Here is an 18371-nt window from a genome sequence, read left to right on the forward strand (position 1 = left end):
GTTGCTGTGAGCTAGGCTGATGCCACGGCACTCTAGCCTGGGGGACAGAGTGAGACTCTGTCTCAAAAAACAAAAGTTGGAAACAACCAAAAATATCCAGCAATAGAGGAATAGTTAAGGAAATGATGGAGTTTCCATTGGTCAACTGTTCATAATTAACCGTTATACAAGTTTGCAAGTTGCTGTCCCCACAGACTGCGAGTGACATGGAAAGTGCCACACGGTGCCCATGGTGTCCCGGTGACCACGGGGAAAGCAGCTTTCCTCCAGTGGGGGAAACCCCTGGGCACGGGGCTTTGTCAGGGTGTGGGATGCGGCTGCTCGGCCACTCGTGTGGAAGCTAAGCAGAGAGATGGGGCGACAACCTCCCCATCACGATCTAGTGGAATCCCATCAAATTCCTCCTAATTTACAAGTTTTCTAATATGTTTATGTTACTATATAACCAGAAAAAGAAATTTATTTCCAAAATCAATTTAATATTTCTCCTTTTCCATTTTAGGATGCGGTGCTTATGGCCGACAGGTAATACGTTTGTTCTGACGTGTATTTTCCTTTTATGTTCCTTGCACCTCCGATACTCTAGTAGAATCAATCAGTTCCACTTGTTACACGCTCCCAGTTTCAGCTTTCGTGTCTTCGGAATGACGTCGTGGGGTCACTAGGAGCCTCTAGTATTGAGCCTCAGGTTCTCGGGGAGGGAAGGGGGTGAGTATGGTGAGGCCCAGCCGCGAGTCCAGGGTCAGCTCTTCCACAGCCCCCCATTTCACCAGGAGAAACCTAGACCTGGGAGCACCCCCAATGTCCTCCAGCTGAGCCAGGACCCAGACTGGTGGCTGCAGAAGACACGCCCATTTTAGAGTCAGACAGGCAGAAGTTCGAATTCTGCTACCCCTGTGACCTGGGGCAAGTCCAGGAAGACTGGGACCCACCCTGTCTGCAAACAAGGATAGTTTTGGGAGATGCGAATTAGGTCATGTCTATACAGCAGCATAAACATAGAAGCTTAATGATGTAAGGGTTAAATGCATGGGTTTTGGCAAAGATAGACCTGGTTTCATATGCTGCCTCTGCCATATACAAACACCGTGACCGTCAGGTAGCAGGTGCAAGGAGAGCCAGCGTCCCAGGATCAGAAACCTGAGGCCAGGGGGCCACATGGAAAGGAAGCCCAGATAGTTGGAGCCTCCATACCTTCTGGGGCCCAGAGTGACTTGGGGTGGGAACTTCCAGGTTAGCAACTGAGAGATCTTCCGGAGGGTGTGGATCTGGATCTTACTGGCAGATGTCCCCCCACCCCACCCTTTCTACTCCTCCTCAAAGGCACAGACCAATCCCCCCACCCCCACTGGCAACCCCTAGGTCAGTCACCTAAGCAGATGGTGGGCAGCAGTAACCGGTGTACTACAGGTGCACCCTAAGGACAATGCCCCTGCGTTTCTGTTGGCATGTCTTTTTACACCAACAGACTCGGGAAGTTCCTGAAAATAAAAACCGATGTGGAAATCTCTGCGCAGCCCGACTTTGAAGACCAGACCCTGGACTTCTCTGACGTGGAGCAGCTCATGGGCTCCATCAACGCCGTTCCAGGTGCGGCTCTCGCCCGTGTGCGAGCTTCTCGGCAAGCTCAGGTTTCCTGGAGCTTCTTGTTTTTTCTTGTGGGGAGACCTCTTAACATGAGATCTACCCCCCTTAACATATCTTAAAGGGTACAACAAAGTATTGCTCAGTGCAGGAACTGTGTTGAACAGCACACGTCTAGATCTTACTCATCTTGTGCAACTGATCTTCATACCCATTGAGCAATCGGTCTCCATTTCCTCCTCCCCTCGGGCCCAGCAACTGCCATTCTGTCCTCTGTTTCCATGAGTACAGCTGTTTTATGTCACTCTTGTAAGTAGAATCATGCAGTGTTGGTGGCTGTGACGGGCATATTTCACTTAGCATAATGTCCTCCGGGTTCATCCATCTCACAAATGGGTGAATCTTCTTTTGTAAGGCTGAACAATATTCCTGTGTGTGTGTGTGTGTGTGTGTGTGTGTGTGTATCACAGTTTCTATACGCATTCGTCTGTTGGTGGACACTTAGGTTGTTTTCGTACCTTGGCGATAGTGAATAGCGAACGCTACAATGAACACTGAGTGCAGATCTCTCTTCGAGATCCTGGTTTCCATTTTTTTGGATACATACCCAGAAGTGGTATTACTGGATCACGTGATAGTTCTATTTTTAATTTTCTTTTTTTTTTAGAGATGAGATGTTGCTTGTTTCCCAGGCTGGCCTTGAACTCCTGGGCTCAAGCAATCCTGCCACCTCAGCCTCCTGAGCAGCTGGGACTGCAGGCGCAAGCCACCGTGCTCGCCTTATTTTTAATTTTTTTGTGGAACCACCACACTGTTTCCCACGGGCTGTGTCATTCTTTGTTCCCGCCAACAGTGTGTGAGGGTTCCAGTTCTCTAGATCCTCACCAACAAGGATGCTTTTTGATAAAAAGTGGTACTATAGTATCAAGGAAGTTCATAGTGATAAGTGTCTACATTAAGAAAGAAGAAGCATCTCAGAGCCCAGAGTGCTAACCATCACACCATGGAACCCTTCCCAGAAATATCTCAAATAACCAACATAACTTTACATTTCAAGGAACTGGAAAAAGAAGAGCAAACTAAGCCCAAATTTAGGAGAAGGAAGGAAATAATAAAGATTGGATCAGAAATAAATGAAACAGAAAACATTAGAAAGGATCAACAAAACTGAGAGTTGTTTTTTGAAAAGATAAATAAAATTGAAAAACCTTTAGCTAGACTAAGGGAAAAAAGAGGATTTCAAACGAATAAAATTAGAAATAAGAGGAGACATTACAACTGATGCCACAGTAATGCAAAGGCTCTCAGGAGATCCTTTGATCTATGAATATTGACACACAAAAAAATTGGATAAGCTGGAAAAAATGAATAAATTCCTAGAAACATGCAACCTATCAAGACTGAGTCATGAAGAAGCTGTAAATATAAGCAGACCAATAATGAATAAAGATTTGGGATGAACTGCAGTAACAAAAAGAAAAAAAATAATGAATAAGGAATTGAATAAGTCATCAAAAACCTCTCAACAGGCCAGGCGCGGTGGCTAACACCTGTAATCCTAGCACTCCAGGAGTCTGAGGCGGGCGGATTGCTCGAGGTCAGGAGTTAGAAACCAGCCTGAGCAAAGTGAGACCCCATCTCTACTATAAATAGAAAGAAATTAATTGGCCAACTAATATATATAGGAAAAAATATTAGCCGGGCATGGTGGCGCATGCCTGTAGTCTCAGCTACTCGGGAGGCTGAGGCAGCAGGATTGCTTGAGCCCAGGGGTTTGAGGTTGCTGTGAGCTAGGCTGACGCCACGGCACTCACTCTAGCCTGGGCAAAAAAGCGAGACTCTGTCTCAAAAAAAAAAAAAACTTCTCAACAAAGAAGAGCCTAGGAGCAGATGGTCTCACTGGTGAATTCTAACAAACATTTAAAGGAGAACTAATGCCAATCCTTCCCAAACTCTTCCAAAAAATTGAAGAGGAGGGGACACTTTTAAATTCACTTTATGAGACCAGCATTACCCTGATACCAAAGCCAGACAAAAACGCTGCAAGAAAAGAAAATTAAAGGCCAATGTCTCTGATGAGCACGGATGCAAAAATCCTCAACACAATTTGAGCAAACTGAATAAAATGATACATTAAAAGAACCATACACCATAATCAAGTGGAATTTATCTCTGGGACTCAAGGATGGTTCAACACAAGCAAATCAATAAATGTGATACACCACATTAACCTAATGAAGGATAAAAAAATGTATGACCATCTCAGATGCAGAAAACGTATTTGACAAAATTCAATACCTTTTGCTGATTAAAAAAACACTCAACATAATAAACTTATATGACATTCTACAGCTAACATCGTTCTCAACGGTGAAAAGTTAAAAGCTTTTCCTATAATATTAAGAACAAGACCAGGATGACCACTCTCAACATTTCTATTCAGCAAAGCACTGAAATTCTGGTTAGAGCAGTTAGACAAGGAAAAGAAATAAAAGGCATCCAAATTGGAAAGGAAAAAGTAAATTGTCTGTTTGTCGATGACACGGTATTATTGTAGAAACCCTAAAGACTCCCTGAGCTTTGAGTAAGAAACTCAACTCAATGTCTAAAAAAAATATCAAAAGGATTTAGAAACCAAGTATTTTTTTCCTTCTTCCTGTTTTTGTCTTTTTTTTTTTTTTTTTTTTTTTTTGAGACAGAGTCTTGCTTTGTTGCCCAGGCTAGAGTGAGTGCCGTGGCGTCAGCCTAGCTCACAGCAACCTCAAACTCCTGGGCTCAAGCGATCCTGCTGCCTCAGCCTCCCGAGTAGCTGGGACTACAGGCATGCGCCACCATGCCTGGGTAATTTTTTCAATATATATTAGTTGGCCAATTAATTTCTTTCTATTTATAGTAGAGACGGGGTCTCGCTCTTGCTCAGGCTGGTTTCGAACTCCTGACCTCGAGCAATCCGCCCGCCTTGGCCTCCCAGAGTGCCAGGATTACAGGCGTGAGCCACCGCGCCCGGCCCTGTTTTTGTCTTAATGGCCTGTAAGTGTGAGAACAGAGGCTGACCCTTCCGGGATAAGTGCCCACCCTCACTCTCCAGCATGCCAATGTCCGGCTCTAGGCAGCCTTGAAATACTTTCTGTTCCTAGCCTGTGCAGCTTCCTACGCACCTGCCTTCCTGCCCGATTTATGCCAAGCAAGAAGCCCAAGTTTTATTTCCTTAAATGTTGTATTTATGTTCCTCCAGGGTGGCTAGTTTTAGCCTAGTTGTTAAGAGATGGGCTTTGGAATTCTATGGAGCTGGTGAGAATCCAACTCCGTCACTTCCTAGCTGTGTGGCCCTGGACCATTCACCCAACTTCTCTGAGTCTTGGTTTCTTCACCTGTAGAATGGACGTCATAATACCTCCTAGGGATAGGGCAAGAATTAAAGGAGACAATATATGCACAGCACGTTACATGGTGCTAAATAGCTCTTTAAAAATCTGGTTGTGATTACTTATTTCTAAGGCTAATACTATGATTCAGCATTTTTTGACTGCTCACCTTCCCTTTCTCACCAACGCTAAACAGCATGATTGAGAATAATGTTGTATGTATCATTTTATGTTTTTCATTGCACAGATTTTTTTTAATAACAGTGGAATAATTCTGCTTTTTAATCTGCTTTTCTTGGCAAAACAATTATGATGATAAATTGATAAATTCTTCTATGTCATCACTTTAATGGCTACATACTCTGTTTACTTAATCCTCAATTGTCGGATACTAGGATGTTTCTAGGGTTTTGTTTTGTTTTGTTTTGGCAGAGTGTCACTTTGTTGCCTGGGCTCGAGTGAGTGCTGTGCGTCAGCCTAGCTCACAGCAGCCTCAAACTCCTGGGCTCAAGCAATCCTACTGCCTCCGCCTTCCGAGTAGCTGGGACTACAGGCATGCACCACCATGCCCGGCTAATTTTTTCTATATATTTTTAGTTGGCCAATTAATTTCTGTCTATTTTTAGTAGAGACAGGGGTCTCACTCTTGCTCAGGCTGGTTTCCAACTCCTGACCTTGAGCGATCCTCCCGCCTCGGCCTCCCAGAGTGCTAGGATCACAGGCGTGAGCCACCGCGCCCGGCCTGGGTTTTTTTTTTTTTTAACCATTATAAACCATAGTGATATCTTTAATCACAGGTCTTGGGGGCCATTCTTAGACTCACTGGGTCAAGTAGGGTCTTTTCTCCTAGTGACAGTGCAGCCCAAATAATCAGGCCTAATCGTCGGGAAGGAAAAGCAGGATCGCCCAAGTCACTACTTGGGAAAGAGTGACATCTTCCCTCACCCTCGGTGTCCGGGTCCCGGGCAGACCACCATCCTCCTGCTGGCCTCTGGTGCCGCCTGAGGGGCTCGATGCTCCTGGAATCGCCCTCCTCTCAGCCCCTGACCAGAAAGGAAAGAGTGAGCTGTAGGTAAATAAACTCCTTTGACTTTAGCTGTGCTCTTGCCTGGATCGCTCAATTTCTAGTTTTGAGACTAAGGATGTTCTTAAAATCCTGGCATGGAGAGAGGTGCTGCCGTGGAGAAGAATTATGGAGGGAAAATACCACTTGTTCTACTCTGTCGTGTGTGAGACTGTGGGGTAGAGGAGGCAGAAGTGCTCGCCTACACTGAAGAGCAGAATTAACTCCATAGATAGACTCTAAGAAAGTTCGTTCTGAAAAGCACAACTGGGCCGCCCCAGTCTTCTCTGGCTGTAATGTGGAGGACGACTGTTGAACGCCCCTCTTCTTCCAACCCCTCGGTAAAAGCAAAAGCAGAGCACGCCAGCTGTTGAAGGCGTCTTTCCCTCTGTTCGCTCCAGGGCTGGGGCGACAGTGCGGTGACGCTGGTGGTCGTCCCTCTTCAAATGCCATGGAAAGGCCACAGCCTGGAGCAGGACGTGCAAACTCTATCCCAGCCCGAGTCCCCGTCACTGGCCCCTGCTCCCCAAGGTCTCGTGCATTTGTCAAAGCAGGAAGGGAAGTGCAGGTTGATCTCCGCAGGCTCGGGGCAGAGGCTCAGCCTCCCTGTCCTCCTCCATTCCCCAAGGCCGTCACGCGCTGGGACCGCTGGGCCTGTAAAGGGGCCACTCCCAGCCCACCCCTCCACCCCAGCCTTCTCATTTTTGTTTTCTGATTTCCTTTTCTAGCTCCTTCCGCTCCAGTGATAAATCCGCAGGCCCCCAACTCAGCCACGGGTTCCTCGGTCCGAGTGTGCTGGAGCTTGTACTCCGATGACACGGTGGAGCGCTACCAGCTGTGCTACCGGCCAGTGCGGGACAGCTCACCTGGGAAGGACCAAGCGGGTGAGGCTCTGCCAGGAACATCTCACGCTCACGGGCGGCTCAGGCTCCTCAGGGGCCCGGCCTGCCTCCCCGCAGTCGGGAAGGTGCAGACGGGGTGGGTGAGCCGGGCACGGGTGCAGGCAGGAGAGCGTGACAGGAAGGGCTCCCACGGCAAGTTGGGCCAGCCTGGGGAGGACGGCTGGGCCAGGCTGAGGGGTCCGGAGCACGTCCACAGCCGTCAGGTCAGGGCGGGCCTCGGGACGGTCTGTGGCCGAGGTGTGACAGGACGGGCGAGGCCCGGCTGGCACGTGGAGTGTCCCGTGCTGCAGAAGAAGCTGAGCTGGGGGCTTAGCGTGCAGACGGCAAGAGGGCGAGGGGCCCTGGCCGGCGCCACACTCCCAGGGTGCGACAGCTCCTGGGAACGGCCCCACCCCCACTCGGGCAGCTCTTGGCCGCCACTGCCCAGGGGAAGGGGCTGGCAGGCGTGAGGCTGGGGCCGGGGTAGCCCCTGCCGATAATCAATAAGCCATTCTCCTGTTGAGAGGGAGGGTCACACACAGGACAGCCCCAGCGGAGCCTCTGAAGGAATCGGGGCATCCGGCCTGTGGGTCGGAGTGAGGTTGCCGGAAAGGGACGTAGAGCTCTCTCCATTTTATGGATGGGGAAACTGAGACCAGAGAGAAATGAGCGGCCCGTGGGGACACCGTGAGCTGTGGCAGGAGCAGGATGAGAGGATGGTGTTTCTGCCCTAGGAAGGAGGGGACTCTGGAGTGGAGTAAGAGGAGGTTTAAGTGATGACGCGGAAGGGGAGGGTGGTCAGAATCAGGACTAATGAGGCCAAGGGGGGAAGGCAGAGCTTGGAAAAGGGAGGTTGAGGACCAATAATCAGACGCTACTAACCCTGGCTTTCTCCACGAATCAACTCTGATGGCGCCCCCTGCAGGCACACAGAAGCCATTGCAATGGGCTGCATCATGACACTCTGTATGAAGATCTCTTAAACGGGCCACTTTGCTATAAAATAACTAATATCAGAGGGTGGATTCATGAGTTATCACTGCCTTTCAAGATTCTGGAGATATCTGCAATTGTATCAGTTACTTTTTGCTGCATAACAACACCGCCTCCTGCAACTTAGTGGGCAATGAACATTTATTATTTCTTACAATTCTATGGGTTGGCTGGACAGTTCTTCTGGTCTGGGCCACCTTGGATAGGGCTGGATGGTCTAGGGTGGCTGCAGCTCAGGTGGGATGACTTGGGTGGCTGAGGCCTCTCTCCCTGTGGTCTCATGTCCTCCAGGAGGCCGCCTGGGCTTGTTCACGTGGATGTGGGGCATTCCCAGCAGTGGGAGGACAAGGCCCCGTGCACCAGCTCTTCCCAAGCCTCTGTTTGCATGGTGCGCGCTATCGCCCCACTGGCCAGAGCAAGTCACGGAGCTAAGCCCGGCTCCCAGGATAACGAGAAAGACAGAACCTCTCAGTGGAAGGCGCAGCAAAGTCCCAATGCAGAGAGTGTGTGTCCAGGGACGGGAGGAACCTGCAGCCAGTTTCCTCATCTACTGCAGTGGGATTCGGCACAATGAATTTGGAGCCACATGGCCTACTTTAAGAGTTGAATTCTTGTCTTTTTTTTTTTTTTCAGAGTTTACTGTGACCGTCAAAGAAACATATTGCTCAGTGATGAAACTTGTGCCAAATACTCAGTACGAATTTTGGGTGACAGCTCATAACAGGGCTGGCCCCAGCCCCCCCAGCGAGCGTGCAGTGTACATGACAGGTAATGGCGGCTCCTGCTCTGTAGTGGGGCCTTTGATCAAGGGGAGGTGAGTCGTGGGTTCTTAGGCACGGCAGGGCTCGTATTTCATTTGGAAGGGCAGGAAGAGCTGTGCGGTGCTTTTTCTTTCATTTAATACACCAAATCTACATGCCTGGTGTGACACAGACATTGTCTCATGGCTGGTCTCAAAATAACAAAAACTGCTACTCTCGGTCACGCTGACATCTGAACATTGAAACCGTCCTCCGCTGCAGGGGCATCTGAAAGGGGTTCCCTGTTTGCTGTTTATGGCGGTGAATCTCTTTTGTGGGAGGAGGAGGGTGGCTGGGCTGTTTGCCTGCGGCTCTCAACAGTTGTCCTTCCGTCCCTTTCTCCCACCTAGCGCCTTCGCCCCCCATTATAAAAACCCAAGAGATAAGAAGCTGCGAAGAGGCCGCCCTGATCTGCTGGGAGTCTGGAAACCTGAACCCCGTGGACTCCTACACCGTGGAGCTGACCCGTGCAGAGGGGCCAGAGGCCCCCGGCGTGACTGAGTGAGTCGTCGCAAGGGCATTTACTGGGCGGGTGACACCTGACACCGTGACCTGGCTTAGGACGTGTGCAGGGTCTGGAGAGAAGGTCGGCACACGTGACACATGTGAATCTTGACTTAGGCGGCCTTGTTTTTCATAAGTAGCTGGAATGCTATTATTGAAGGTGAATGATGAATGCAAGTAGGTTTAACCTCACCTTTGGGTTTTTTTAAGCCCCAAAGCATTCATTCATTTATTCATTCATTCATTCAACAAGCAGTGAGCACCTGGGTGGTGCCAGGCACCGGGGGACTAGACAGACAAAGCCCTGCCCCCAGGGAGCTGGCAGTCACGTGGGGAAACAGACAAAAAGCAAGGAAACACAGCGATGTGTAAATGCGCGGCACCAGGAGGCAGGAAGAAATGTACCGGGACAGAGGGCGGGGTGGAGGTGAGGGTCTACTCGGGATGGACGGGACGTTTAAACCGAGACCTGACAGGTGGGAAAGACTGAGCCCTGAAATCCGCGGGTTCGGGGTGCCTGGACACAGGCCCGGGCAGGAGGAGCTGGTTGTACTGAGGAAACTGGAGGAAGTAAAGGACCCGCTGGCTGGAATTCAGGGAGTAGAGGGGAAAGGGCATGGGGCAAAAAAAAAAAGAAGCGAGAAAGAGAGAGAGATCGCAGCTGAGTGTACAAAGAACGTTGCATCTATCACAGAAGGCTGTGCGGAGGCCCAGGTCACCGCTGGTTGTCAGAGAGCTGGGGGGAGCGGTTTCACAAGTAGGTGGGGGCTGGACTCGGTGACCACTAGGGCCCACAGATCTCGGGAGCCTACGGGGTGCTGTGCACGAGGAGGAAGCATGGATGTCCTTCTGGTTGACAACCAGGCAGTCCAGAAGTTTGCGGAAGGGGAAGGAACCGGCCAGGCAGCCCAGTCCCAGCCACCTCGCCCGGGCGTTTTGCTGCCGCGTGGCACAGGGGCCCGCTGACCTGGCTCTGGAGAAGTGGAGGGGTATTTGGTGTCGGCTGTTAGGGAGGCAGATTCTTCTTTGCTAAATGCTGGGCTGGGAACCCGCATCTACTCCACCCACCCACAGCCACACACAGCCAACTTGGTATCTGCTCCTGGAGGTGCAGGAGTGGGGCCGGGGCCAGTGGTGCTGGCCACCTAATGGCTCAGCTTTCTCTTGCTATTTGTGCTGATAGTTTAGGAGCACCCGGCGCTGGGACCAACCTATGATAACCAATCAGAGGGCTGGTCAGTGACCTATGAGGTGGTTGGTGATGACTCTCCCAGGACGCATCTAATCATGGCACCCACTGCTACAGAAGAGGCAAAACTCCTACACAGGCTCCGGCCCCTTCCTGCCTGACCAGCCCCTCCCTCTCCAGCTCCCGCTGCCTCAGTCATGTTTCAGTTCCTCCTACTGCCCACGCCCCTTCCTGCCACAGGGCCTTTGCATATGCCTCTGCTGTGTAGGAAGTTTCTCCATCCTCTTTTCATCCAGTTACCTCCCAGTCCTTCTTCAGAGCTCCGCTCCAAAGTCAGCCCCCACTATAAACTCTATAGCTCGCTGTCCACTCACCACCGTCATGACCGTACCTTTCCGCCCGTGACTGCTCGAGGGGCGCCTCTCTTCCCAGCTAGACTGTACGCTCCATGCGGGCGGGCGCTGTATTCGGTTGTCCCCGGGCCTCCTTATGCAGTGCCTGGAGCCTAAGCAGCTTAGTTAATGTTTATTGAATGAATACGTGAAAGCCCCCTCTGGCCTGGGGCTGCGGCCAGCTGAGATGTCCCGGACGCCCTGACCTGGTCTGGGCAGGGTGTGGCATCTGTGTAGCGAGCATCACCCTACAGTCGCCTCTCGCCCGCCGGACTGAAATGGGGTCTGCATCCGCAGCAACTCAGACGCGGCAGCATGGGCTTGCATTGCTGCGTGGCACGACGGAAACACATCCGAGCATTCCCCGCAGGCGCTGTCCTCAGGCGGGAAAGGGCAGGGGCCTTCCGTGCCCTCTCAGCTCCAGTCGGAGTCGCTTGTTCACAGACAGACACGGAGTGGGGTTCACAGACACGGAGGTGCCCTGACCCCGCGCCGACTGCCACCCTGCTTCCTCTCGCCCAGGTCCGTCGTGGGCATCCCGACCTGCGAGTCCCTGGTGCAGCTGCAGCCCGGGCAAAGCTACCTGATCTACGTGCGGGCCCTCAACGTGGGCGGCCCCAGCGCCAGGAGCCGGCCTGCGACAGTCCACACCACAGGTCTGTGCCCCGCCCGCCACACACTCCCTGGGACCCCAAATGGTCATTCTGTGGCAGCCCCAGTGCTGCTGGGACTTCACTAGAAAATAGGTGACTATGTAGACATGGCACATGGCAAAAAAGCCAAGAAAGGGCTTGGAAGGTGATGAAAGCCTGTGGTCCCACTTTATAGATGGGAAGACTGAAGGCCCAGGTCACAGGGCAATTTGGTGGCTGAGCAAGAAAAACTCAAAGTTTATCTCCATGACCCTCAGATGGACTAGAGGCTTGTCACACTGGACCTGGTGGCCCATACACCTCCTAGCTCATATGGGCTGAATGCCACCCCAGCGCAGGGTCTTATGAAATTCCCAGGAAGAGCTATTAGCCGTGGCTCCTCTCCCTGTCCCTGCCATCAGTCCAAGCAGCTCCCGAGACCCGGCTGTCCAGCCTCCTCCCCGGCCCTGCCTAACATCCCCAATTCCAGCTCCCCCGCCATCACCATGTCACAGAACCTTCACACCTCATGTCCACACCTTGAGTTAGCAGAAACATCACTAGAAACATCCCACACGCCTTCTGTGGTCCCAGCACTGCTGTGGCTCTGGGTTCAGGGCTTTGCCAAGGTGCACTGGAGCCAGGTGGCTCTGCCCACACCTCCCAGAGCAAACGTCGCTCAGGCTGGCTGCTTGGGGCACGCAGGCAAGATGCAGAGGCAGGGAGCCCGGGCCGAGGGCTCAAGGACATCACTCCCTTGGCTGGGGTCTTTCACTGAGAGGCTTGTGTCATTTTGTCCTCCTTTCCAACTCTGGGAAGAGAGGTATGTCATTAGCCCTGCCCCCACTTACACAGAGTCCCCGTTACCCTGGGGGGATGCTTTCCAAGAGCCCCAGTGGATACCTGAAACCGCAGAGAGCACTGAACTACACGTACCGTATTTTTTTCCTATACATACACATCTAAGGTAAAATTTAATGTATAAATTAGGCACAGTAAGAGATTGACAACAATAATAAAATAGAACAACTGTAACAGCATGTCCCGACCCGCGGGACCTTTTGTTACTCGCGGGGGGGGGGGGGGGGCCAAGGGGGACCGTGCCTGAAAGAGATGGGCGAGAGAAAGGAACGAGACCAAGCAAATGGTTGTCAAGGTCTGCTTTACTTAGATTTTTTGCTGGTTTTATAATCATACAGAAACAAGGAAGTATGAACAGAAAAATAGAGTGGGGGGATGATGAGGCTCGGGTTTGGGTCAGTCAGCCCCAATTAGCATCCTCGAAGCTGTTTGTAACTGATCACTCAACCTCAACCTGGCGGGGGTCGGGAAAATTGCAGGTAGCACACCCTGGAGCAAACAATTCAGGTAGCACACCCTGGAGCAAGTACATCATGGAATGCATTCTTCTCGGAGCTATAGCTGGAGGGTTGGGTGCTTATTTTCGTCCTGGGAATTTTCCAGGGCGAGGCCTGTGGGTAGGACAAGTCGTTGGGGTGTTGAGGGTCTTAGTCTCTAACAACAGCATACCCTAATAAGAGTTGTGTGAATGGGGTCTCTCTCTATCCCTCTCAAAATATCTCATTGTACACAGTATTTTGAGACTGCAGTTGACCTCGGGCAACTGAAACCACGGACAGTGAAAGCCCGGATAAGGGGACTGCCGATTCCTTCCCCACAGACGGGAGAAGCAAGCAAAGTGGCCACCCAAGGTCCCAGAGCTGGTAGGGGTTAGCGCTAGATTTAGGACCCAGGTTTTTATTTTCCTTTGTGCCGGGGCCTTCCTCTGTTGTCTGGCCCTCTGATTTCCAGTGCTGACTTGGTGTTGAGATGTCAAATTCTGGCTGTTTCCATAAAAGAGAACATAGAGCAAGAGGCACCGCCCGCTCTTGATTATTCAGTTGTCTCTTTGCCATCTGTTCAAATAATTTTTTTAACAGTGTATTTATCAGAAACTTAAATCAGCAAAAGAATTACATATTCAAAAGTGATCTCTGTTTGAGACTGGGGGTAGGAGGGAGGCAGTGAGGACCACGCCTTGTGCTGGCTGCCAGGCAGGAACACGCCTCCCCCTCACCAGTCAGCTCTGAGAGCAAGTGAAATTTCCAGTAGCATCAAATTGTGAAAGTAACTCTGGACAGTTTGATGGCGATGCTTGAACTAGAGTTTGAGACAATGAGAAGTGACAGAATGGGAACACAGGAACAGAAGAGCTTGGCTAAGAGACAATAATGGAGAATAAGGACCCCCATCTCTACAAAAAAAAAAAAAAAAAAAATTAGCCAGGCACAGTGGCACGCACCTGTAGTCCCAGCCACTTGGGAGACTGAGGTAGGAGAATCACTGAGCCCGGGAGATGGAGGCTGCAGTGAGCTGTGATCATGCCACTGCACTCCAGCCTGGGCAACAGAGCGAGACCTTGTTGAAAGAGAGAGAGGAGGGAATGGATTTTTTAAAATAAATAATTTTTTATTAGCTCTGTCCTGTACCACCTTTTGATGAGCTTTGTTTTAACCATGATTTGGGGATGACTCTAATCTCCTTCCTTCTCCCCCACTGCCCTAAGTTGCAAGCTGAATGTTGAACTTTGCTAACCCCTGTCAGATGGGTCATTAAGAAGTCCCTCAACTCCATTTCCCTTAGCAAGTAGTTTAGAAACTCTTGTCCCTGTGCAGGCATTTACGGTAGAAGTTAAGAGCACAGCCCTTGGAATCGGAGCAGCTGGGGTTCAAGTTTGGGTTCTATCATCCACCAGCTGATTTCTTAACCATCCTGTGCCCAGTTTTCTTATCTGCAAAGTGGAAATAGTAACACCTGTTTCTAGGGGTAATTGTGAGCATTTAAGGAGCTAAGACTTGCAAAGGCTTAGCATACTGCCCACTCTGTGCTAACTGCCATCCTTACGCCTGGGAAGGCTGCTACTATGTGGGGTCCTGTCTGTGCGTGTCCCAAGCCATGCACAGAGCAAAAGCCACGTGGAGCCCCCGGGTGGAGAGAGCAGTGGCGTGACTGTCTGGGGGTCACCTGCGTGTTCCTCTCCTGCAGGAAGCTACTTCCACCTAAACAAGCACACCTGCCACCCCTGGCTGACCGTTTCTGAAGACGGGTTTACAATCGTCCGGAGCCAAAGGAAAACGCCGGAGAGGGAGCCACCACCCAGCGACACCCGGTTTACCAGGTACTTTGCCAGACACCCGATGCAGCCCTTGGGGGTGGGGGCAGAAATCCCGGAAATGCGTGAGGAGGTGGTGGCCCCTGGGGGAGCCGCGGGGTGCGGGACGCGCCACGTGCTGCGGAAGAGCAGAAACAAGGACCCAGGTGTCTGCCCCGGCTCCGTCCTGCGCTGTGGTACCTGGTACCAAAACTCCTGATGAAAAACTGGCGGTGAAGTGAGCCTGTTCCAAAGTCGATGGGGGAAACGTTCGCTGTGGAGCGTGACATTAGGGGAGGGGTGGCCCCGAGGGTGCGGGCTGGCTCTCCAGCCCCTTGCTTCTAGGGCTTGGTGCACAATAAATGTTGAAATGATCAATTCCTTACTTCCTTCCAAAGATTTATAAAACAGTTAAGATAAGGAACAAACATACAGTACTGAAATAGAAAAAGCAATAGGAGAAAAAAAGAACACAGGTTAACTCCAAGGATTGTAGGATTAAGCATTAAACGCGGCCTCTCAGCTTCCTGGTCTTCAGGGCAAAAAGAGCGCCTGGCAGGTTGATTTTGGAGTCAGGAGGGTTTTCTAGGGAAACAAAGGGGCTCTCCTGTGAGGCTGGACGGGCCACTGATGGGAAATTGCACCCAGCCCCACTGTCTGGGAGCCGGGCAGTCCTCTCGGCTGGTTCCCTACTGACCCTGGCTTCGGCCTGGCCTTTTTGCTGTCCGTGAGCCATGCACCTACTGTAGCTTCAGTGTGAAACGACAGAACTATGCAGGGTACACAGGTGTCGACCCAAAAGGAAGAACTGAGGCAAAATTAACATAAGTAGAGAGTTTATTGGGGCCAAACTTGAGGACTGCAACCTTGGAGATTGATCACGTTGCCTTGAGTATAGGCTCTGATTAAGAGAAGTTAGGAATGCATTTTTAAAGGCAAAAAGGGGGAGAGGGGTGGGTTGATACTAAGTTGTTTGTTGAGAATTCTCCTTGGCCTACAGAAATAACACTGATTAGTAAATTGGCTGTACATTGCTGAGCTATAGGATGTGGGGTATAGTGTCCAGGGGGGCACTGTTAGGTTAATTTATAGCAACTTGTCAAGATAGCAAGCAGCTTCAAGAGATAACACATAGCTCAAAGTGAGGAGTAGGATATGAGTATGATCTCATTTTAATGTCTCCCTGGGCCTGAAATTAAAAGAATTTGCATTCCTCAGATAAAATTTCATTTCTTTTCTTAGAGGAAAACAATTTTATCCTTTCCCTCCTCTGCCCATTCATCCCAGGGGTGGGGTATGCAGCGAGGAGTAAGAAGCAATAAAGGTCTTACATGGCTGTCACCAAAGCAGTGTTTAAAGCTGACTTTTCTCCTGGGCATTGCCATAGGCCCCAGGCAGCCCCGCCTCTGGGGCCCTTCTCAACCCATGGACCTCTGCATCCAATCACAATCTCTAGCCTCCTTCCTCTGAGGTCTCCTCAACCCTCACAGGAACCCCTCTTGGGCAGGATCTCTTCAAAAACAACACCGGGGGCCAGATGTGGTGGCTCACACCTGGAATCCTAGCACTCCAGGAGGCTGAGGCGGAAGGATCGCTTGAGCTCAGGAATTCGAGACCAGCCTGAGCAAGACTGAGACCTGGTCTCAACTGAAAATAGAAAACTTAGCCAGGCACTATGGTGCACACCTGTAGTCCCAGCTACTTAAGAGGCTGAGGCAGGAGGATCACTTGACCCTAGGAGTTACAGTGACCTATGACTGCAATAGTGCACCCCAGCCTGGGTGACAAAGTGAGACCCTGTATCCAAAAAAAGATACAAAAAGAAAAAACCCCAATCATTTTTAAGAGCAAACGGAGCTGTTCTATTTGGTTTGGTCTGGTGTCCCCTCCTCTCCCATTACTGAGCAGTACAATGATCCACTTCTAACCTTCAGCAACGGCCAGCTGAGCTTTGCCAGCTAAGGGCACTTTACAAACGAGGCGTCCAGAAGCACCTTCACAGATCACCCGCTGACTGACCCTAGCAGTTGGCATCACTCACATGCACGGCCAAGGCCGGGGTACCCCAATCACACATGCTTCCTGTTATGGGGGGAATTTGTACACAAGTGGAGAAAGCATTCTCAATGCAAAGATTAGGATATAAGGCCGGGCGCTGTGGCTCACGCCTGTAATCCTAGCTCTTGGGAGGCCGAGGCGGGCGGATTGCTCAAGGTCAGGAGTTCAAAACCAGCCTGAGCAAGAGCGAGACCCCGTCTCTACTATAAATAGAAAGAAATTAATTGGCCAACTGATATATATATAAAAAAAAAAATTAGCCGGGCATGGTGGCGCATGCCTGTAGTCCCAGCTACCCGGGAGGCTGAGGCAGAAGGATCACTCGAGCCCAGGAGTTTGAGGTTGCTGTGAGCAGGGCTGACGCCACGGCACTCACTCTAGCCTGGGCAACAAAGCGAGACTCTGTCTCAAAAAAAAAAAAAAAAAAAAAAAAAAAAAAAAAAAAAGATTAGGATATAAAGAAGTGAAAAGTTTATTTTACTTTCTCAGAAAGAGAGGCAGAGAGAGGAAAGAGATGGCACGGCACCCAAAATAAGGAGAGGGGCAGTGCCGGCTGTGACAAGAAGCAGCTCAGGATTTTTATGGGACAAAGAGAAGAATGGAAAAAAACAAATAGTAATGGCTGTCAGCTGGTCACAGAAGCGGGCATGGACTAATTAGCAAGAGGCAGCTTGCAGCCATTTCTCCTTGTTTTTCCCCTCCTTCTGGAGACCTGCTCATCAACTTCTCTGGAATGTGGTCTTGTCCCAAGGTCTTGTGAATGCAAAGGAGAATTTACAATTTCTTTTTGTCTGCTCAGCTCCTTTTAATTGCTGTAAAAACATCTCTGCAGGTGATCAATTAGCGAGAGAGCAGGTGTGATTAATTTTAAAGACAGGAGTTAAGGTACATCTGTTATTTTGAGACTGTGGGTTAGATCATTTATTTTTCCCTGTTAGTTTATTAGCAAGGCCATCCTATCACTTCCATCTTCTAAAACCAGGTGTGTTGCTGTCATGGGAAATCTAATTCCAGTCCGAGGGCGCCATTACTGGGAGGTGGAGGTGGATGAGCGTTTGGACTACACAGTTGGTGTGGCCTTTGAAGATGTCCCTAAACAGGAGGACCTGGGGGCAAACAGCCTTTCCTGGTGCATGAGGCACACATTTGCATCATCAAGGTAACGTAAAATCTGGATACCCAAGATTAAAATTTGCTTTTGAAAGATTGGAGCGAGAGGTTTTCACTAATAATAATTAAGGCCCATATTATGTTTTACAAAATGTCCTAAGATATTTTAGGAGTTGTTGCCAGCCACTTTCCCTAAAGTCCAAATGAGAAGAGAAAGAACAGCTTTTCTTTGAGTAAAAATAACTAAAATTCATGGAGAGATCATTATGTGCTGAGCACTATTCTACTCTTACGTACATTATCTCATTTACTTCTCAAAATTGTACTATCCCATTTTACAAATAAGAAGGCTACGCCTCTCAGCAGTTAGATAAGCTATCCAACAGAGCTTGGATTCAAACTCAAGAGGTCTGGCTCCAATGACTGCATTCTTAACTGCTAAGCAATCGAATTTTCATTTATGTTCCATTTCAGTGTTATTACGTGGATAGTTTAATTTGAAGCCCCAATTCCATTTTTTTAAGTAAATGTGGGTAAGAGGCTGCATGGTCATGGCTAATTCTAGTTTGCTTCTGCTGCTAAGCACTCAGTCTCTACATGTGTGGCTGGGGGAAAAATTCTTCGAAACCCAGGGCAATGGGCAAAATTT

At 50.0% G+C, this 18371-nt stretch overlaps 1 protein-coding gene across 1 annotated transcript in view; it reads left to right on the forward strand.

The window, feature by feature from the left end:
- Positions 1-18371, forward strand: part of FSD2 (fibronectin type III and SPRY domain containing 2) — a 38628-nt gene that overhangs the window by 13456 nt on the left and 6801 nt on the right. Inside the window, exons 5-12 of the mRNA XM_012763225.3 lie at positions 503-525; positions 1469-1590; positions 6741-6896; positions 8520-8654; positions 9037-9187; positions 11294-11427; positions 14449-14581; positions 17595-17771. Coding sequence (XP_012618679.2) covers positions 503-525; positions 1469-1590; positions 6741-6896; positions 8520-8654; positions 9037-9187; positions 11294-11427; positions 14449-14581; positions 17595-17771 — 1031 coding nt within the window. The remainder of the gene's footprint in view (positions 1-502; positions 526-1468; positions 1591-6740; positions 6897-8519; positions 8655-9036; positions 9188-11293; positions 11428-14448; positions 14582-17594; positions 17772-18371) is intronic.

Source organism: Microcebus murinus, chromosome 7, assembly GCF_040939455.1.
Source record: "Microcebus murinus isolate Inina chromosome 7, M.murinus_Inina_mat1.0, whole genome shotgun sequence".
Classification (NCBI taxonomy): Eukaryota; Metazoa; Chordata; class Mammalia; order Primates; family Cheirogaleidae; genus Microcebus; species Microcebus murinus.